The 22674-nt window shown below is 46.3% G+C and overlaps 1 protein-coding gene and 1 long non-coding RNA gene across 2 annotated transcripts; both read right to left on the reverse strand.

Moving 5' to 3' along the window:
* Nucleotides 1–8395: 8395 nt before the first annotated feature.
* LOC143757226 (sentrin-specific protease 2-like) lies at nucleotides 8396–9789 on the reverse strand. Its single transcript, XM_077248199.1, has 5 exons — nucleotides 9418–9789; nucleotides 9203–9282; nucleotides 9033–9117; nucleotides 8845–8940; nucleotides 8396–8569 (listed from the first exon to the last, which is right to left on the reverse strand). Exons 1-5 carry the CDS (start codon nucleotides 9610–9612, stop codon nucleotides 8507–8509), a joined length of 519 nt encoding a protein of 172 aa, XP_077104314.1. The 5' UTR covers nucleotides 9613–9789; the 3' UTR covers nucleotides 8396–8506.
* A 71-nt stretch (nucleotides 9790–9860) lies between these two features.
* LOC143757238 (uncharacterized) lies at nucleotides 9861–11622 on the reverse strand. The gene is made up of 3 exons (XR_013210456.1): nucleotides 11017–11622; nucleotides 10405–10679; nucleotides 9861–10139 (listed from the first exon to the last, which is right to left on the reverse strand). It is a non-coding gene; the product is annotated as an uncharacterized LOC143757238 (long non-coding RNA).
* Nucleotides 11623–22674: the final 11052 nt, after the last annotated feature.

Here is a 22674-nt window from a genome sequence, read left to right on the forward strand (position 1 = left end):
GAGATTCCTGTCCTAACTGTACATGTGCATCAGATACCTGTGTGTGTTTACAGGGTTTCATGAGAGATAACTGTCCTAACTGTACATGTGCATCAGATACCTGTGTGTGTTTACAGGGGTTTCACGAGAGATTCCTGTCCTAACTGTACATGTGCATCAGATACCTGTGTGTGTTTACAGGGGTTTCACGAGAGATTCCTGTCCTAACTGTACATGTGCATCAGATACCTGTGTGTGTTTACAGGGGTTTCACAAGAGATTCCTGTCCTAACTGTACATGTGCATCAGATACCTGTGTGTGTTTACAGGGGTTTCACGAGAGATAACTGTCCTAACTGTACATGTGCATCAGATACCTGTGTGTGTTTACAGGGGTTTCATGAGAGATTCCTGTCCTAACTGTACATGTGCATCAGATACCTGTGTGTGTTTACAGGGTTTCACGAGAGATTCCTGTCCTAACTGTACATGTGCATCAGATACCTGTGTGTGTTTACAGGGTTTCATGAGAGATAACTGTCCTAACTGTACATGTGCATCAGATACCTGTGTGTGTTTTCAGGGGTTTCATGAGAGATTCCTGTCCTAACTGTACATGTGCATCAGATACCTGTGTGTGTTTACAGGGGTTTCACGAGAGATTCCTGTCCTAACTGTACATGTGCATCAGATACCTGTGTGTGTTTACAGGGGTTTCACGAGAGATTCCTGTCCTAACTGTACATGTGCATCAGATACCTGTGTGTGTTTACAGGGTTTCATGAGAGATAACTGTCCTAACTGTACATGTGCATCAGATACCTGTGTGTGTTTTCAGGGGTTTCATGAGAGATTCCTGTCCTAACTGTACACCTGCATCAGATACCTGTGTGTGTTTACAGGGGTTTCACGAGAGATTCCTGTCCTAACTGTACATGTGCATCAGATACCTGTGTGTGTTTACAGGGGTTTCACGAGAGATTCCTGTCCTAACTGTACATGTGCATCAGATACCTGTGTGTGTTTACAGGGGTTTCACGAGACATAACTGTCCTAACTGTACATGTGCATCAGATACCTGTGTGTGTTTACAGGGTTTCAAGAGAGATACCTGTCCTAACTGTACATGTGCATCAGATACCTGTGTGTGTTTACAGGGTTTCAAGAGAGATACCTGTCCTAACTGTACATGTGCATCAGATACCTGTGTGTGTTTACAGGGGTTTCACGAGAGATAACTGTCCTAACTGTACATGTGCATCAGATACCTGTGTGTGTTTACAGGGTTTCATGAGAGATTCCTGTCCTAACTGTACATGTGCATCAGATACCTGTGTGTGTTTACAGGGTTTCATGAGAGATAACTGTCCTAACTGTACATGTGCATCAGATACCTGTGTGTGTTTACAGGGGTTTCACGAGAGATTCCTGTCCTAACTGTACATGTGCATCAGATACCTGTGTGTGTTTACAGGGGTTTCACGAGAGATTCCTGTCCTAACTGTACATGTGCATCAGATACCTGTGTGTGTTTACAGGGGTTTCACAAGAGATTCCTGTCCTAACTGTACATGTGCATCAGATACCTGTGTGTGTTTACAGGGGTTTCACGAGAGATAACTGTCCTAACTGTACATGTGCATCAGATACCTGTGTGTGTTTACAGGGGTTTCACGAGAGATAACTGTCCTAACTGTACATGTGCATCAGATACCTGTGTGTGTTTACAGGGGTTTCACGAGAGAAAACTGTCCTAACTGTACATGTGCATCAGATACCTGTGTGTGTTTACAGGGGTTTCACGAGAGATTCCTGTCCTAACTGTACATGTGCATCAGATACCTGTGTGTGTTTACAGGGGTTTCACGAGAGATTCCTGTCCTAACTGTACATGTGCATCACATACCTGTGTGTGTTTACAGGGGTTTCACGAGAGATTCCTGTCCTAACTGTACATGTGCATCAGATACCTGTGTGTGTTTACAGGGGTTTCACGAGAGATAACTGTCCTAACTGTACATGTGCATCAGATACCTGTGTGTGTTTACAGGGGTTTCATGAGAGATTCCTGTCCTAACTGTACATGTGCATCAGATACCTGTGTGTATTTACAGGGTTTCACGAGAGATTCCTGTCCTAACTGTACATGTGCATCAGATACCTGTGTGTGTTTACAGGGGTTTCACGAGAGATAACTGTCCTAACTGTACATGTGCATCAGATAGCTGTGTGTGTTTACAGGGGTTTCATGAGAGATTCCTGTCCTAACTGTACATGTGCATCAGATACCTGTGTGTGTTTACAGGGGTTTCACGAGAGATTCCTGTCCTAACTGTACATGTGCATCTTATAATTCCCTTCTCTCCTTCTATAGTTCTCAGGTCCTCCAATCAACAGCTTTTAAATGTCCCTCGTTGTCATTTAAAATCAAAAGGAGATTGTGCTTTTTCTGTGGTAGGTCCCAAACTCTTGAATAGTTTCCCATTCCACGTGAGGTCAGCTCCATCAATTGCCACTTTTAAGTCTTATTTAAAAACTTATTCAAAAGCTAAAGAAAATAAATAAGTTATGTTTGTTCCCTGAGAACAGGGAACTCAACAATACGTCAACGACGTTATGGGGAACGCCTCAGGAGTGACAGGTGTCTGAAATCACTATCAAATCACGTCAATCATATTGACCGGCGACAGCCCGTGAATCATTAGCGTGAATGATTAACGTGCGACCTGGAAGTATAAAAGGGCGCCTTGCAAACATGACAAATCATCTCATCGTCTTCAGGGACTGTCTGTTTGAAAACGCTACTCAATGAAACGGTAAGAAAATGAAATGTACAGCACACGAGTGTGTTTTTTTCCTGCCTGGGAGAAGAGCGCGCACGAGAGGTTCTCGAGGGAATCCTCTGTGTGAACTGTGAGCGTTTTTCTCTTAAAACGCTCCGCTCTCGTCTGGCCCTCTTCTCGAGTGAAGGGGGTTCAACGTCTGGTCCGCGTGGTCCCGCTCGTGCCGAGGCAGAGCGGCGACTTGCATCATGGGCTTCCAGATAGAGCTCATCGATCATCTTGAGAATCCTGTAAACCTCTCACACGATTCGACGGCTGACGAGGGCGAACTGCAGGCGCCAATGGTTTCCTGCAGTTGCTGCTCTTCAGGACGAGCAGGAGATGGCTGAGGAGGTTTATAATCAGGTAGATCCTGAACCCTCTCAGCCACCCTGCCCCGTGTATGCAGACCTGGTGGATGTTGTGGAGCGCGCCGCCAACAGGCTGTAGCTGCCATGGCGACGCGCTAGAGGAGAGACCGCTTGCGGTAGGCAATTGGCGATCGTTTTCTCCCCTGCCATACACCACCAGCTCAGGTGAGCCTTCCATTCCTTCCTGATCTTCACACGGAGATCGAGAGGGCATGGAAGAGCCCATACTCTGCCCGTATTCACCGACATCAACGGGTTAATTTCGCTGATGTTGAGGGGATCGCAGAGCATGGGTATGTGTCGATGCCGCCCATCTGACGAGTCGTTTGCGAACTATTTCGTGTCTGGGCAGGCGTCGACACTGAGAGCTCCAACCCTGCCATCCTACCCGCTAAAGTCAACAGCACGTTTGAATGGCAGAGCATACACGACAGCGGTTCAGGCTGGTGCTTCCCTGCACAATATGGCGGTGCTGCAGGCATACCAGGCCGACCTGCTGCAGGATCCTGCATACCGCTGAGATCCGGTTCCACACCCAGGCAGGCGGGAGGGCCTGGCCTTTCACGGTCCGAGGACCGTAGACAGGGCCAGAGAGCCAGTGTCGCCTCTCGTGCGCCCCCTCCGTGGAGGAACAGGGCGCAGAAGAGGCGTGACTCCCGCAAGATGAGGGATCTGAGGGAGGTTATCCAGCACAAGCGCACACAGTGTCGCTGATGGATGATCTCCCCGGAGGGCTTCATTAAAAAGAAATCCAGCCCTCTCCTCTGTTCTGACTCCCCAGACGTTCATTACATCAGGCCTGGGGCTGGGCCTATGATAAGAACGATGTTCCAATGGCCCGCCTAGGCTTGGCTAGTAGAAACGCCTCTTTCAGGCATGTAAAGTGGTGGACCCCAGGGTCATAAAGAACTATCTGGCGAGTCTTCACTCCGCACGCCGCAGGTGAGCTGACTGGTCTTTTAAGAGTAATTTTTTGTGAATTAAAATTCCGAGATGTATCTCTCTACAGACCTCGTTCCCTGTATAGAGCTATGGGGTCATGTCAAGGTAATAAGGTAAGAGAAGTTTCCTGGATCATTAGGGCCCTGAAGTTCCCCGTTAGGTGGCCAGAACGATAACTATGTTAGCCTTCGGGCTGTTAGCCACCTCAGGGTAGAGTAGTTGGTCTCTCTCTTAGAATTTTTTACTTAGAGTGTTGACTGACGCTAGAGCTTCAGATAGATCTTATGTCCGGCCCACGGGTCCGTTGACTTCTTCCTGAGTATTTCGCCCCTTGAGCTCTGTTTGGGTTTTCATTAGGCTGAGCGATTCTGCAGCCCTTTGTATGGAATAATACAGACTATATTCTTTAGTAAGGCTGTGGCTCCTCCGAGCCCTCAGATTGATCTATGCTTGCAGGCTGGCCCTCACCAGGGCCACCTCTGTAGCTGGCCTAGGCTGTGCCAGGGATAATAGAGGCGCTCTGCTAAAAAATTTAGCATTTCTTCCTCTGACCCTTCACTTTGTGAATGTTGGTTTCTAGCATCCCTGTATAAACAGCCTCCTCCCGTGGGAGTCGTTAGGCCAAGGCCCGCCCCCCCTTCTCTGCATTCTGGGGTGACTAGAGTAATGCAGCGTGGTGCAGAGGATGGTTTGTAAGGACATGGTAGGCCTCAAACAGGCCTCCGTGGTATATATGTCTTTATTGAGCAGGGTTAGGCCGTCTTTCGCTTCACGATGAAGACTGGGTTTCCTGCCCGACCCTGCCATGCAGAACTGGCCTACGGATTTAGGCCGCCAGTTTAGGCTTCACTCACCTCGCTGAGCTACTGCTCGAGCGCTAGGTTGTAGGTGGTTGGCTTTCATTCAAGCCCCACTCCCCTAGGTTGGGCACAGATACATTTCTGTCACCCCTAGAGCCGCTGGCAGGCCCGCACCCTGGTAACCTCAGGGTGAGGTGTGAGTATTCCCCTGTGATACAGGGTAGGTCTGAGCACTTCACTCCCAGTTGTGTTTTATCCTACCTCGCACCACTATGGCTCGGGTCGAGTATGAAGTAAGCTTCACTTCTTCTTTGGTCGAAGTACGCTCCCCCGAAGCCAGAGCATTGCCCTGAGCTGACGCCCATGCATAGTTGGTAGGCCCCTGACTAATTGGGGCCTCCGTTGAGGCAGAGTGGCGTATGTTGTACTCCCCTTGTTTTAAGGGTGCTAGCTTTCTTGCGGAGTACACTGCCATGGGCAATGTGATTAGGCACCAGGATGCTGTAGGCGCTGTGTAAACAGTTTTTCTGCCAACGAAGGCTGCGCCATTAGGTAGTAGGCCTCAGCAGGCCTCCTTGATTGGACAGCCCCCCAGAGGGCACTGTAGGCCAGCTCACTTTACGTGGTTGGCCTTGGTGGTTCGGGCAGTTGACTCACTGATGGGTAGTAGGCCTTAAACAGGCCTCCTCGGAGGTGAGTCCCAACATTGTGGGACATACCTTATAGCGCTACTGGAAGCCCATTAGTAAATTATGCTGTGTAGTATGGTTTCCAACAGTGTACTTTATGGCAGAATATGACTTGCTATTAGCTAGTAGGCCCAACCAGGCCTCCCTGATAGGTGAGTCCCCAGCTGACTGACACCTTATACTATCACCCTGACTCAGGGCTCAAAGCTACCAGTGGTTATCAGGTAGTAGGCCACTCAGGCCTCCCTGAAGGTGAATTCCCACTTAAGATGGTTATCAGTTAGTAGGCCTCACCCGGCCGCCCTGAAGGCGAATTCCCACTTACGTTGGCTATCAGGTAGTAGGCCTCTCTGGGCCTCCCTGAATGTGAGCTCCCAAATATTGTGGCTGTCAGGTAGTAGGCCTCACCAGGCCTCCCTGAAGGTGAGTTCCCACATGTTGTGATTATCAGGTAGTAGGCTCCTCCAGGCCTCCTTGAATGAGAACGGTCAGGTAGTAGGCCTCACCAGGCCTCCCTGAAGGTGAGTTCCCACAGATAGTGGTTACCAGGTAGTAGGCCTCACCAGGCCTCCCTGAAGGTGAGCTCCCCACATACTGTGGTTGTAAGGTAGCAGGCCTCACCGGGCCTCCCTGAAGGTGAGTTCCCACGTACTGTGGTTATCAGGTAGTAGGCCTCTCTTGGCCTCTCTGAAGGTGAGCATCTCACATACTGTGGTTATCAGGTAGTAGGCCTCTCTGGGCCTCCCTGAATGTGAGCTCCCAAATATTGTGGCTGTCAGGTAGTAGGCCTCACCAGGCCTCCCTGAAGGTGAGTTCCCACATGCTGTGATTATCAGGTAGTAGGCTCCTCCAGGCCTCCTTGAATGAGAACGGTCAGGTAGTAGGCCTCACCAGGCCTCCCTGAAGGTGAGTTCCCACAGATAGTGGTTACCAGGTAGTAGGCCTCACCAGGCCTCCCTGAAGGTGAGCTCCCCACATACTGTGGTTGTAAGGTAGCAGGCCTCACCGGGCCTCCCTGAAGGTGAGTTCCCACGTACTGTGGTTATCAGGTAGTAGGCCTCTCTTGGCCTCTCTGAAGGTGAGCATCTCACATACTGTGGTTATCAGGTAGTAGGCCTCTCTGGGCCTCCCTGAAGGTGAGCACCCCACATACTGTGGTTATCAGGTAGTAGGCCTCACGGGCCTCCCTGAAGGTGAATTCCCACTTACGTTGGCTATCAGGTAGTAGGCCTCTCCGGGCCTCCCTATAACGTTCCCTAGTGGTGCTGGGTTTATGAAGCTAGTGGTCACTTGCTATCAGTTTCAGCTAGCCTTAATAGGCAGCTGCTGAAGGCGAGCTTGCGCCCTGGCTCGCTAAAGTGTTCATTCTCTGCTATTGGTTCCCTCCCGGAACCTTTTCTGCCTACAGCCTGGTTTGCCTACCAGGCAGACCTTGTGCTCCCCTCACCGAGGGTCTCTATGAGCATGCGGCTTCCTGAGTCTGGTCAGACGGTCGTAGGCCTCTCGTGAGGCCTCCCAGTTAGATCAGCCCTTAGGCCTTCACAGGCCTCCTCAGTGTTTTGAAACACAGACACTGGGTTGATCCATGGATCGAGTAGAGAACTCCCCTCGCTAGCAAGGGTTGAAAAGCACTATGCTGAGTCATACTCTCCGGGATATCCCGTCTCTGAGATCCGGGCCGAGTGGTTCTCTGCCAGCTTCGCAGTCCCTCGGGTTGGATGCCTTACTTAAGGCATTTGTCCAGATGCTCTGTCTTCAGACAGACAGGATTTGGCCAGACTAAGTGTCTATGTACTGGCGCAAGGTCAGGCCGTCCTGGTGGCATTTCGGGGTGAGTACGTTCCCCTGAATAGTGACTGGCTGGGGTTCCCTTGGGTTCCCTAGCCACATTCCCTAGAAGGGACCCCTTCTAATTGGAAGCTGAGGTTCCAGGCCCGGAGCCGGCCCAGGTAGACCTTTCATTTAACCATGTTTATGAAGGTTTTTCTGTGAGGCTGTAGCTTGGGCTATGACCGTAGGGAATGCTGTCACTGACAGCCCACTGTGACCTGAGGGTGAGTGGTTCTAGCGTTTCATTTGAAGTTGCTGGTTCTGACAGTTGTCACTGCCACTTGGCATGCACTCCCCTTAGCATGGCGGCGTTGGTATATCGTTCCCCATAACGTCGTTGACGTATTGTTGAGTTCCCTTCGAAAGGGAACGTCTCAGGTTACGACTGTAACCTATGTTCCCTGAGAACAGGGAACGAGACAATACGTCTCCCTGCCATGCCTCGGGGCTTGCCTACCGTACAGTCCCTTCAGACGATAAGGTGATTTGTCATGTTTGCAAGGCGCCCTTTTATACTTCCAGGTCGCACGTTAATCATTCACGCTAATGATTCACGGGCTGTCGCCGGTCAATATGATTGACGTGATTTGATAGTGATTTCAGACACCTGTCACGCCTGAGGCGTTCCCCATAACGTCGTTGACGTATTGTCTCGTTCCCTGTTCTCAGGGAACATAGGTTACAGTCGTAACCTGAGACGTTTTGTTGTATGATTTTAATGTTATTTTTGTAAAGCACTTTGGGGCAAAGTCTGTTGTTTGAAAATGTACTATAAAAATAAAGTTGCTTGCTTTAATTAGCTCACAGACTTTAGACAAGTTCAAATAAAATCTATATATATATATATATATATATATATATATATATATATATATTCTAATACACATACAAATACGCTGTTAAACCTTAAATCCTAGGTTTTTACTAACTTCTTTTCCACTCCTATTTTAAAACAACATACTGAAAATGAGTTGTTCATACTCAACTTTATTAAAAAAGAAAATATCAAATATTAACAAGCAAGCAGAACAAGGCAGGACCTCAGCTTTTGGATGTGTCAGGTCAGGACACATTTACAGGATCTTCTGATGTACTATCTCCCACACCATCACCTTTCGTATGACAGGAATGTCACACTACATAGAAAGAGAACAATCATGTACAGACAAACTTTGATGGTGGATTTTGACAAAAAAATAAAAGCTTTTAAAGATATATCAGTGAGACAATGATACAGTTGCTAAGGTGTTCCATGTTGTTACTGTACTAAGTGTTAGTGTTACTAAGTGTTCCTAAGTTTAGAGTGAGGTAGATACTACTGTGTTAGTGGATAGATGGTTATTGATAAAGTCGAACAAGTGTTAAGAATCAGGTTTGTGAGAAATATAAATATTGTAGCTTGGTCATGTACCGGTCTGAAAGCAAGTGGCTTTCCTTGAGAAAGGAAGTCTGCATATTTGCAGATAAAAACACCACAGTCATTTCCATTAGTCTGTTTGGGAATTGCCTAGAAACAAAATTCCAAGTAAGTATAACGGTAAACAAAAGGGCACAGTTTAAAGAATATTTGTATAACTTATTATATGGTGGTATGCATACGTTGGTTCTCATTCGGCCGATGGTCCATCTGGAAGCCTCAAAGCAGCAGGCTTTTTTGATTTTCTTCTCCTCCATGAGGTATTTCCTGTTAATTAATCACACGAGACATGCATAGATGCCTTCAAAGCCGTTTGAGGTTAAAACCAAAGTTGTAATTGGACATAACTCACAACAATATCTGGCAGATCTCATCATGTCTCTGACCCATGGAGTCATAGCACTGGATGGTCTGGGATTTGAAATCAATTACCTGGTGATAAGCAATGGAGGTCAAAGGTTAAAAAAATAGTATAAAGGTAAATATAAATTTTTTACACTTTTAATCATACAGTATAGATATGGAAACAATGTGTTACAAAGGCATTGCTATTCATAAATTACTTACAGCCAAAGCCCAGTGCAAGTTAAGGTGCAAAGGAACAAGAACTAGATCATGGAGGAAGAGATCCACTGTTTTTGTCCATTTCTTCACTGCTGCATGGCCTGCAAAATGTCCGTCACTACTCAGAAGCTTCGGGTAGAAAAATGTGCTCAAACAGTACACTTTAAGGCCTTCCTGCTGATCATTGCTCCTCTTCATTATCAGAGACAAATAGAAGTTGATAACCTTGAGAACATAAGAGTAAAAATATTAATTATACACATATCCCTGACAGCCAACATTAGAGCTTTTTAAAATGATCAGATTAATCAGACCAATGCCAATATTTAAAGAAATCAGAGATTGTTGTGTCCAACTTGATGACTGTGGGATTTTGATGCAATCAAGCAAAACAGTGATAGATATAACAAAGATAATTAGCTACAATATTATGGAAGCTGCTTGGATACTGTTTAAGCAATGTTTGACAAAACTCCTGGGTCTGTCTCTCAGGAACGTTGGCACATCTGGATTGTATGTTTTGCATTCACTACTGTAGATGAAGTTGAGTCTACTGTAGGATAGCAACTGTTCTGGGATGAAATCGCATATCATAGTTTCAAGCAGAGATGTCAGACTTCCTGTTCCAGAAAATTTGAGGTAGAAGCTCTCTCAATGATTTATTGAGAGCCTCAACTCCATTGTTGGTGGTAACTGCCACAGAGAATCCTTGTGGCACATAGGCCCTACACCACCGCTGAAAGGGAAAAGAACATATTACTTTGATAAAAGTAGTCGATGCAGCAAGAATGGAACATTACACCCAGTCTACACTGGATGCATAAAAGCGAATATCCTAAACCAGTCCAGACAGTGTGCAAAATAGAGGGATCTATTTCCTTAACCCAGCACAACTATCTTAATCAAGTGTAGACTGAATCAGTGATGACGATGACTTGCTTTTGTTGTGTCTGTTTGGTGTTGACAGGGCATAATAATTTCATAGAAAACTAAATGCTGGCCTGTCCCTTTTACTCCAATCTAAATGTACTATACAACAATTGAACACGTGGAACACGGAACATGTCCAGTGCAGTACCTCACCTCCCGAATACATAGCCACCTTGTATCAACATAATGTCTGACTTCAAATGACTTCTTGTAAACCTTGCTCTCTTTCAGTCTGTCAACCTCCCTATCACAAGATGATTCACTTGGGGCACTAGCTATCTCACGCAGGTGGCCAAGTAGTTCACTTTGCTCAGAGAGGGACAACTTGTTCTTGGCTGCCAGAAAGAGAATATATGGGATATTAAACACTGTAAAAATAGGAATTACCTATATGTTTCAGATGACTAATTTACGGTACAAACGAAATGTAAATAAATTAAACTAAGAAAACAATGTAATGCAAGTACTTTGAAAGATGTTTTTGAAAAACGGAAATGTAAATTTAAGGTTGTATTGGTTTACTTCTAAAAGTAAAATAACAATAACAAAATAAATTAAAAAAACCCACAAAATATACATCATCACATATCCAGGATTATAATGAAAACCAAAGACTATAAATGGAATTCTGGTATAAAATAAAATAAAAAATACACTTCAGCTGGACTGTACCTTGTCTTGTCCATCGTATCCAAGCTTGCTCACGATGGAATGAGCATAAATACTTTTGTGCATTAGGAAATGTATGGTCCAGAGCTTGATATTCCTGTTGTGAATAATCAAGCATGAAGTACTTTGGCTCCCAATGCAGGTTCCACTGTTTCAGAATGTTAAGAGCTTCAGCTATCGCTGTAGTTGTCTCGTTTTCACATATAAACTCAGCAACCGGTTTGTTGCCAACATTAGTCCGAACAACAACCAGAAACAGGGGCAATGCATATTTGGTTGTTCTGTAAGTGGCATCAAGTAGGACCATATCTCCATAACGCTCAAGTAAATGCTGCTGTTGTATGTTTTGATGAATAAACAAGAATGTTTCTTGTGATGCGGTCATGTCCGGTGTGTGTTGATCCTCAAAATCAGAGTCTTCGGTGACTGGAAAGCCATTTCTTTGTGCATTCACTTCGACATGTATTTCTGTCTGATGTCTGTAGTTCTCTGTGCACTGCCTAAAGAAAAACTGGGCACCTGAATCTGTTAATTTCCATTCATCAATTTTCTTTTCCAGTTGCAGTTGATCAAAGCCAGAGTATTTTCCAGCAAGTAAGGCCTGATGCACATGGTATGATGGGTCCTGTGTGTGTGGTAGAACACTTCCCATGCCTGAAAGCTCTTTCTGGACAAAGGTTTTCAGAACCTTCTTCAGGAAAGGGACAGAGGTCATTCCAAGTGAAACATATTCATGTATTTTGTCACGCACCCCGTGATGGATCTTATTTGAGAAATGACAGTTTTTTGAAATGTTGTCTTTATGTGTGCTTTTGCCAAAGGTATTTTGACATGAATTACTTCAGAAGTGACATATAGTTCCCTTTCGTTGTCACTCCGAGTTACGTCGGATGACGACGAATGGGGTTTCGCTTAGAACACCTATCGACTTCGAGTATTACAAAACGAGCCAATGGCAAAGAAATGCCATGGGTCTGCGGAATTTGCATAGCGTATCTCCGCCTTACCTCGTGGGTATAAAAGGAGGACGCCGGCAACAGGCAGATATGTTTTCGCTTCGGAGCCAAGAGTATTTCTTCACTCCACAGTCATCTCTGACTTCGCTCTACGAGACGAGCTTCTCTCTCCGGTGTTGGTGTGACGGCGATCTGCAGCGAGCTCACAGTGCCTGCTGATCTGTGCAGTAATCTGCCAGTGTGTGTGTGTCTCCCTGTGCGCTTCAACATCGCGGAGTTTTTTTTTTCTCTCCTCTCATAAAAGAGCTCGCACGCAGCACGTCTTTTTAAAGACGGCTCGCCCGTGCATTTCTGGTTGCAGCGGACTGGTATCGGACTCTGATGGGCACGAGCGCTGTCTAGTGTGTTTGATCATGCTTGAACAGCGCTCGTGGGTGACTCATGTTCTCGCAAGGGAACGTGATCATCGCGTCATATATAGGTCGAGACTCGGTGAACTCGCAAGAGTGAGAGTCCCCTCATCCACCCCCCGATCTTCGGCTGGTGGCCAGGGTGACCTGAGGGTTACGGGCTTGGGAGCCCTGAACTGTGCAGCCGACGAGCTCTCACGGCTTCAGCCCCTCCCGGGAGATTGGCGACTCCATCCCCAGTCGGTTCAGCTGATTTGGGACCAGTTCGGGGACGCACAGATAGATCTGTTTGCCTCCCACGACTCGACCCATTGCGCCCAGTTTTATTCCCTGACCGAGGGCACGCTCGGCACGGATGCTCTGGCGCACAGCTGGCCGCAGGGCCGCAAGTATGCGTTTTCCCCAGTGAGCCTTCTTGCGCAGACCTTGCGCAAGGTCAGGGAGGACGCGGAGCAGGTCATTCTGGTCGCGCCATACTGGCCCGCCCAGACCTGGTTCTCCGAACTAGTACTCCTCGCGACAGCACCTCCCTGGCCGATCCCTCTGAGGAAGAACCTTCTTCCTCAGGGACGGGGCCACCTATGGCACCCTCGTCCCGATCTCTGGAACCTCCACGTGTGGCTCCTCGATGGGACGAGGCAGGTTTGAGTACCCTACCACCAGCGGTGGTGGCTACCATCACTTCCGCTAGGGCGTCGTCCACGTGACACGTCTACGCGTTGAAGTGGAACCTCTTCATCAGCTGGTGCTCTTCTCACCGAGAAGACCCCCGGAGATGCTCAATCAGCGTTGTGCCTCCTTCCTTCAACAGGGGCTGGAGCGAAGGCTGTCTCCCTCCACCCTGAAGGTCTACGTTGCCACTATTGCCGCACACCATGACCTCATCGAAGGTAAGTCGGTGGGGAAGCACGACCTGGTTATCAGGTTCCTGAGAGGAGCGAGGAGACTAAATCCGCCCCCCTCCTCTCGTTCCCTCTTCGGAGCTCTCAGTGGTTCTAACTGCCCTGAAGAGTGCTCCATCTGAGCCCCTGCAATCAGTCGAGCTTAAATTCCTGTCTATGAAGACAGCGCTCCTGGTTGCACTGGCCTCCATCAAGAGGGTAGGGGACCTGCACGCATTCTCCGTTGACGAAGCGTGCCTGGAGTCCGGGCCGGCTTACTCTCACGTGATCCTGAGACCCCGGCCTGGATACGTGCCCAAGGTTCCTACCACTCCCTTCCGGGACCAGGTGGTGAACCTGCAAGCGCTGCCCCTGGAGGAGGCAGACCCAGCCTTGCACTGCTCTGTCCAGTACGCGCTCTCCGCGCCTATGTAGACAGGACGCAGTGTTTCAGGACCTCAGACCAGCTCTTTGTCTGTTATGGTGGGAAGCTGAAGGGAAAGGCTCTCTCAAAGCAAAGGTTGTCTCACTGGATAGTGGACGCCATTGCTTTGGCATACCAGCAGCAAGGTCGACCGTGCCCCCTTGGTGTGACTGCCCACTCCACCGGAGTGTGGCATCCTCTTGGGCTCTAGCGCATGGCGCCTCGCTAACAGACATCTGCAGAGCTGCAGGCTGGGCGACACCTAACACATTCGCCAGATTCTTTAATCTCCGAGTGGAGCCAGTGTCCTCTCGTGTACTCGCTTCAACCAGCTAGTACCGGACCCGCTCAGGTGTCTTCGCTTGCTCGCCATTCCACTCCACGGACTGGATACGTGCGATATTCTCCTCAGGTGAGCTTCCCCGGAAGCCCTGAGCTCCTCCAGCACTCCTGACGTCGGCGCCAATGTCTATTGCCTGCGTGTCGGCTAGGTGCCTCCCGTGTGCATGGTCCCTCCTCTGAGCGACCCCCACATGTGTATTTCCACTGTAAGCCTCTTTGAGCATGTGTCTTTCCCTTGGCAAGCCACCTTGCCACCCCTGGGGTTGAAATATTCCACCTGCAGCTGGACACCCCAGTTTTCTCCATATGTCTCCTTCGGGTCATATGTGTATTCTCTAAGTCCCCCCCTCTGGGTTGGCAGTAATTGCATATTTCCCCTAAACTTTGGGATATGCTCCCCAGTGTACCTTGGTATTCCTGTGCTAAATAGGAGTCCTTCGTCCGTGCCAGTCTTACGACAGGGATCTCAGATTTACGCAGGGCACTGGAAGACAGCTGAGAAGGTGGCGTGATTAGACTGGTAACCCCATTCGTCGTCATCCGACGTAACTCGGAGTGACAACGAAAGGGAACGTCTCGGTTACGTATGTAACCCTCGTTCCCTGAGTAGGGAACGGAGACGTTACGTCTTCCTGCCACTTTCCGCTGTACCTCGGGGATCGCCTGAGCTCAGTCTTGGCTCCTCAGCGAAGAAACATATCTGCCTGTTGCCGGCGTCCTCCTTTTATACCCACGAGGTAAGGCGGAGATACGCTATGCAAATTCTGCAGACCCATGGCATTTCTTTGCCATTGGCTCGTTTTGTAATACTCGAAGTCGATAGGTGTTCTAAGCGAAACCCCATTCGTCGTCATCCGACGTAACGTCTCCGTTCCCTACTCAGGGAACGAGGGTTACATACGTAACCGAGACGTTTTACCTCATCTGACATATAGTTTTGCTGGGCAATCAACTTTCTTGGTGCTTTGAATGTGAAATCATCTTTTGCTGATATATTCATGTTCAGTATGCTGCAGATTGAAAGACACATGATTTCTACATCACTACATTTTATTTTTCTAGGGCCAAGCATAAAAAAAAAAAAGTATGCCTACAATTTTGTCTAAAAGTAAATTAAAGCAATAAGCCCCATGAAGCAGTGTTTTACAGAGAATTTAGAACAGCTAAGGGGAACACTTAGCTGTTCTAAATTCACTGTAAAACTTGGCTTCACAGGGCTTATTGCTTTTATAAAAAGGCTAGTCCATAAAAATATTTCTTTTCATCCACAGAAATATTTATTTACATGAGAAATACTTATGTAATTAGGTCACAGGTGTGTTTATCGAGTAACTTACAACGGCTTTGAACGCAGCTCAACCAATCAGAATCAAGGACTTGAATTACCCGTTTTATAAATATATACAACATCTCTCATACAACATACATTAAGCTCTTGAAAATGTGTGCAGACTTTAGAACACACCAACTCAGCTGTTTTTGGTGCCGTTTTGTAGTTTTTTCCATGCTGGCAAGCATATATCACTCTTCTTTTCACAGAGAGAGGAATGTGTTTTGAATAGTCTTGAACTTTCCAGAGAAATCGGGGTGTCACTTTTTGTTTTTTTTTTGACTGTCATCCGACCTGTCACCAGGCAGTAAATAAACGAAAAAGGCATTTAATACTTTTCATTGTAACTTCCCTTTCTTTTTTTAAATTTCATGTAAATACAAATTTGTTTAATGAAAGTAGCTGTCGTAAGTGCATGTCTATAAAACGCAACAAATGTTCTTCATAGCAATACTTTCCTTAAGGTCTTAAAGAAACAATCAAACAAATAAACATGCAGTTAATTTAATTTAGCTACCCTTGTCGGCAGTATCCAGCTCTGTGTTTACAGGATGCTGGAGACACCCGCCCAAGGCTTCTAAAAAAAAAAAAAAAAAAAAAAAAAAATTAAAGAGGAAAATACCCCTAGAGTCTGCGAGAGCAGGGGCGGAAGATGACTCAATGGTGGACAACATGGTTAACGACTTTGGAATGGAAACGGATATGAGTATGGAGAGTACTTCACAAAAGACTAGTTCAGGTTCAGCAGTTAGCAAAGCCATTGAACTCCAAGCTTGTGTCTGTGGCTGGAGCAAGGCGACAACGGTCAGGGGTTTGAAGATTCATCAAGGGAAAATTAAATGCTTGAGGGAGAAGGGACAAGGGCCTCGCATTGATCAGTACTTCTTACGGAGTCAGTCAAGTCAGTCGAATGAAATCCAGCGACAGGAAGCAAACCACAGTTCGCAGGATATCAGCACCCCTGTCATAGAGGAGATGAGGGTTTGCACAGTTAGTGATGAACACATTGATTCTTGTGAACCCGGTCAGACTAACCAGCATAAGAGAGAAAAGAACCTCAACGGGCATAGGCCTGGAGTTAGATGGCCAAGAGCTAGTGAGAAAACTGCATGGGACACGGTAAACACAGATCTATGCTTTGCATTGGAAAGATTAACTGGTACAGTTGAAAAGAAGCTGGATAAATTTGGGGACATCATTTACGCATATGGAAGTGAGAGGTTTGGTGTGGAAAAAAGGAAGGAAAAAGTACAAACTACTCCTGGATTGTCTAGACGGCAGCAGAAAATTGAAGGGTTAGTTAGAGAAAGGAGACAGCTGAGGAAGCAATGGAAAAGAGCGGAACAAAGTCAGAAGGAGGGACTCAATCTCTTACAAAGGGCCATAAAAGATAAGCTTGCAACATTACGCAGAGCTGAGCGCCTACGGAAACGCTACAAAAAGAAGGAACGTGGGAGGGCTAATTTCTATAAAGATCCATTCAAATTCATAAAGAAGTTATTCACCAGTGAGAAGAATGGCACTTTAAAAGCATCTAGGGTTGAGCTAGAGAGATATTTGGAGGAAACGCATACAGATGCAAAAAGGCATGAGCCTATGTCAATTCCGTCAGACATCCCACCTGTCAATCCACCAGAATACCAAATGGAGGTCTGTGCACCTAAGTGGAAAGAGATAGAGCAGGTGATGAGAAAGGCAAGGGCTTCATCATCTCCAGGGCCTAATGGAGTTCCGTACAGAGTGTACAAGAGTGCTTCAGGAGTTCTAAGGATTCTGTGGAAATTGATAAAAGTGGCTTGGGAAAACCAGGTTGTACCTAGATCATGGCGCCGAGCAGGGGGAGTCTTTATACCCAAAGAAAAAGATGCTACAAGCATCAGTCAGTTTCGCCCTATTTCACTATTAAACGTCGAAGGCAAAATTTTCTTCAGCATTATTGCTCAGAGATTGTCAACCTACCTATTAAAGAATGGCTTCATTGACACTTCAGTTCAAAAAGCGGGCATTCCAGGATTCTCAGGATGCTTAGAACATATCAGTGTTATCTGGCAACGAATACAATCAGCTAAAAAGGAGAGGAAGGAGCTCCACGTGACATTCCTGGATTTGGCTAATGCATATGGTTCAGTGCCACATGAGCTTCTTTGGGCATCATTTGATTTTTTCAGGGTACCGATGTCGATAACAAATTTAGTGAAAGCCTATTTTGGAGATTTGCAATTTAGTTTCTCAACTCCAGAATTCAGCACTACATGGCAATGCTTAGAGGTTGGAATAATGGCAGGATGCACCATTTCTCCACTGGCTTTTACCATGGCAATGGAAGTAATCATTAGGGCATCAAAATGGGTAGTGGGAGGAGAGCGCTTGGCTTCTGGGATGCGACTACCACCAATCAGAGCATACATGGATGACATGACAACCATGACTACAACGGTAGCCTGCACTAATCGGTTATTGGGGAAGTTAACAGATAATATTGAATGGGCACGAATGCAATTTAAGCCCTCTAAATCAAGGAGCATCTCAATAGTTAAAGGCAAGGTAGTAGATAAAATATTCTTCATTAATGGTGAGGCAATACCAACAGTTTCTCAGAAGCCAGTGAAGAGTCTAGGGAGATGGTACGATGGGGATCTAAAGGACACAGTTCGAGTGGGAGAAGTTAGACGACAAGCAGTGGAAGGGTTGAAGAGCATAAACAGCTGTGCTCTACCAGGCAAATTAAAACTCTGGTGCTTTCAGTTTGGTCTACTGCCAAGGTTGCTGTGGCCACTGACTGTGTACGAGGTTTCTTTGACAACAGTGGATAAGCTGGAAGCGTTAATAAGTTCATACATCAGGAAATGGTTAGGAGTTCCACGCTGCCTCAGCAGAGTGGGACTTTATAGTAAAGGAGTATTGCAGCTGCCAGTCTCTGCTTTAACCGAGGAGTTTAAGTGTGCCAAGGTCAGACTGGAAATGACTTTAGCAGAGTCACGCGACAAATGTGTAAGGGAGGCAGCCCCTGTGGTAAAAACTGGTAGAAAGTGGTCAGCAAAGAAATCTGTAGTAGAGGCAAAGGCTGACCTTCAAATTGGGGATATCGTGGGACAGGTACAGCATGGAAGAGGGGGTTTTGGGCTCAGTTTAGCTCCTCCTAAATGGCACAAGGCAGGCCCAGCTCAAAGGAGGAAGTTGGTAGTCAACGAGGTGCGAAAGCAGGAGGAGAGGATGAGATGTATAAAGGCCATTTCCCAGGCCAAGCAGGGAGAGTGGATGAGATGGGAGAGTGTGGAACAACGAAAAATGGGCTGGCAAGACCTTTGGTCAATGGAAGAGAGTAGGATCAGTTTCCTTATTAGGTCAACATATGATGTTCTCCCATCACCGCAGAACCTAAACCTCTGGGTAGGAGAGGATCCCTCTTGTCCTTTGTGTTCATCACCTGCCACATTAAGGCACATTTTGACAGGATGTAAGGTGGCTCTTAGCCAAGGTCGGTTTACTTGGCGCCATGACCAAGTATTGCGATGTTTGGCTTTAGCATTGGAAGGCAAGCGTAGTATGACCAATAAGTTGCCGCCTGTTCTAGCAAAACATTACACGCAGAAGACAATATTCCTCCGCCCAGGCGAGCAACCACCAAGAAAAGGTGCTAACACCAATTCTCGCCCAGGACAACTGGAAGCTGCTAGGGACTGGAAGATGCTGGCTGATCTTGATCAACGGCTTATTTTTCCACCTGAGATTGCCACCACTAACCTACGACCAGATATTGTTTTGTGGTCTGGATCAGCACGCATTGTTCAACTGATAGAGTTAACAGTGCCATGGGAGGATGCGGTAGATGAGGCATATGAGAGGAAGAAATTGCGGTATGCTCATCTGGCCACTGAAGCAGAACAGCGAGGATGGAGAGTCCAGGTTTATCCAGTGGAAGTGGGTTGTCGAGGTTTTGTGGCACACTCTACAACCCGGTTCCTCAGAGACGTCGGATTCAGTGGTCAAGAGTTGAAAGTTCACAGTAAAGAACTTATCTGAAGCAGCAGAAAGGAGCAGCAACTGGCTGTGGTTGAGACGGAAAGATTCTAGCTGGCTGAGTACAGGCCGCCATGCTACGGTTTCGTAGAATTCTTGAAAACTTGAAGGGTGTTGGTTTATTTGTATAGGCTGTATAGTATTTACAGTCATTACGTTCCTGTGTATATTGCGTGAATGACGGGAAGTTGGGCAGATATTGTGTTTTGCGGTAGGTGGTATGCCATACGGAACCGTTGCCACTGAAACTGCATATTAACGCACCAGTGGGGCTCGACAGCCTTAGTCAAACGGGTTGGCGCGTATGGTTGGGTTGCGGAGAGATTGTGAGATTGTGGTTAGGTCTCAGCAGCACTGTTGGTTATTTGTAGAGGTTGTATAGTATTTACAGTCATTACGTTCCTCTGTATATTGCGTGAATGACGGGTGGTTGGGCAGATATTGTGTTTTGCGGTAGGTGGTATGCCATACGGAACCGTTGCCACTGAAACTGCATATTAAAGCACCAGTGGGGCTCGACAGCCTTAGTCAAACGGGTTGGCGCGTATGGTTGGGTTGCGGAGAGATTGTGAGATTGTGGTTAGGTCTCAGCAGCACTGTTGGTTTAATTGTAGAGGTTGTATAGTATTTACAGTCATTACGTTCCTCTGTATATTGCGTGAATGACGGATGGTTGGGCAGATATTGTGATTTGCGGTAGGTGGTATGCCATACGGAACCGTTGCCACTGAAACTGCATATTAACGCACCAGTGGGGCTCGATAGCCTTAGTCAAACGGGTTGGCGCGTATGGTTGGGTTGCGGAGAGATTGTGGTTAGGTCTCAGCAGCACTGTTGGTTATTTGTAGAGGTTGTATAGTATTTACAGTCATTACGTTCCTCTGTATATTGCGTGAATGACGGGTGGTTGGGCAGATATTGTGTTTTGCGGTAGGTGGTATGCCATACGGAACCGTTGCCACTGAAACTGCATATTAACGCACCAGTGGGGCTCGACAGCCTTAGTCAAACGGGTTGGCGCGTATGGTTGGGTTGCGGAGAGATTGTGAGATTGTGGTTAGGTCTCAGCAGCAAGAGGGAAGGAGAGGTCAGTAAGCTGGGCTGAGTTGAGTGGGGGACGGAGGGGGGTGACTCTGGGACGCCAGAGTCACTGTCGAGCCCTCTTGAGGTGTCGTGGGCTAGTCGACGAAACACTGAGGACGGAAGGTGCCCACTTGAAGACCCTAGAGATGTTCCCTACTCCGCTCAATCCAGAGGGTTGTTATGGGGGGACCGCACTGTGGTTGCAGCCGTTGTGTGTGCTGACGCGCAAATACACTATTAACACCAGACAGAAGGAGATTCACGTCACCAGATGGAAAGAAGCGTAAATGAATGGAGAAGCATAGGTTACTGTAAAGCTACGTCTTAGTTGGTGCTTATCTTGGCGAAAGCCGAGTACAAATCAGCATGAAGTTTTAACATCTACTCTCGTGTAATGGAAATCAGAAACTGATAAATTACCAAACAGTGTAAGATGTGCCAGTTGCCCATTTGTGGCTTTCCAGAAGAAGTTTCAGGTCTTCTTCTGAAGAAACTATGCCGGTTATGTACTCTTCTGAAGATGAACATATATGAAAAGATGATGGAAGCCAGTCTGGTGGAAAACAGCAAAGAGAGTAATATTCCTTTAAAGTAGTTTCAGTACTTTTAGTCTACATTGTCCTTCTTTGTTAGATCATTAGGTACACAGGTATCTGATGCACATGTACAGTTAGGACAGGAATCTCTCATGAAACCCCTGTTAACACACACAGGTATCTGATGCACATGTACAGTTAGGACAGTTATCTCTCGTGAAACCCCTGTAAACACACACAGGTATCTGATGCACATGTACAGTTAGGACAGGAATCTCTCATGAAACCCTGTAAACACACACAGGTATCTGATGCACATGTACAGTTAGGACAGGAATCTCTCATGAAACCCCTGTAAACACACACAGGTATCTGATGCACATGTACAGTTAGGACAGTTATCTCTCATGGAACCCCTGTAAACACACACAGGTATCTGATGCACATGTACAGTTAGGACAGGAATCTCTCATGAAACCCCTGTAAACACAAACAGGTATCTGATGCACATGTACAGTTAGGACAGTTATCTCTCGTGAAACCCCTGTAAACACACACAGGTATCTGATGCACATGTACAGTTAGGACAGGAATCTCTCATGAAACCCCTGTAAACACACACAGGTATCTGATGCACATGTACAGTTAGGACAGTTATCTCTCATGAAACCCCTGTAAACACACACAGGTATCTGATGCGGTAACGATAACGTTATCTCACGTGAAACCACTCCTTACATTAGAATCCTACCGCATCTTTCACAAAACCGTTTGCCTCTTGATCATAATAAAACCTCAAAACCAGTTACCGAATTCGCTGTTTTGTCCTTGATTGTCCATGGCTGTTTAATGTTTACCCGTCTGCTCTTCATCATCCATCAGTTCTGTATCTAATTTGAAAAGTGCGCGGGAAGAAGGCACTATAGTCTGCGCATGTGCGGTGACCTGCAAATTATTTAAAAAAAAGAAAATATTTTGAAAGGGGTGTGACGGCCACACCCTCGGATACGCCCCGTGTGCGTCGCGGTATTGAAACCCCTGTACTTTAGTGAATCCCCTTCAAAACTTGGTTGAATTAAATGTTATACAAATGGAGAGTATAGAATACAAGAAGTTATTGAAATTCAGTAACAAACAAGCCCTTATGAACAATCTAATGGCACCAGAGGGGGGTCAAAAATAGATATTTGCCATTCACATGAAGGACAGATTGTTGAACCAATGAATACTTTTGAATATTCTCAGTCCAGATGCGCAATGGTTTTAAACCAGTGCGCAAAGGGGGGAGTAAGGAAAGGAATTAAAAATTAAAATTAAGTTAAAATTAAATGCATTTTTGCAAAGTTTTGTGAAATTTGTGCAAAAACAAAGTTAAGAAAAGAACAGCGACAAAAATAGGCCATATGTCAGTATACCAGAAGAACTATTATATCACTTGGTAATGGATTATGTGGACATGATATAGATGGGTAAAAGCAAAGAAATCAGCAGAGGAGGGCAGGAACAGAAATTAAATCTCTGACAGAGAAGTAATCCTTAGATTGAAAATCTATCAGAAATAAGGTCATATTATATGTCAACTAAACAGAAGTATTGAAGATTAAAATTAAGTTGCATACGAACACAAGGAAGTTTTAATAATGATTAAGTTATAATGCTAATAGTTTAAAAGGTTGATA

The sequence above is a fragment of the Siphateles boraxobius genome, unplaced genomic scaffold, assembly GCF_051911475.1.
Source record: "Siphateles boraxobius isolate OS27281-9 unplaced genomic scaffold, OSU_SipBor_1 11, whole genome shotgun sequence".
Taxonomy (NCBI): Eukaryota; Metazoa; Chordata; class Actinopteri; order Cypriniformes; family Leuciscidae; genus Siphateles; species Siphateles boraxobius.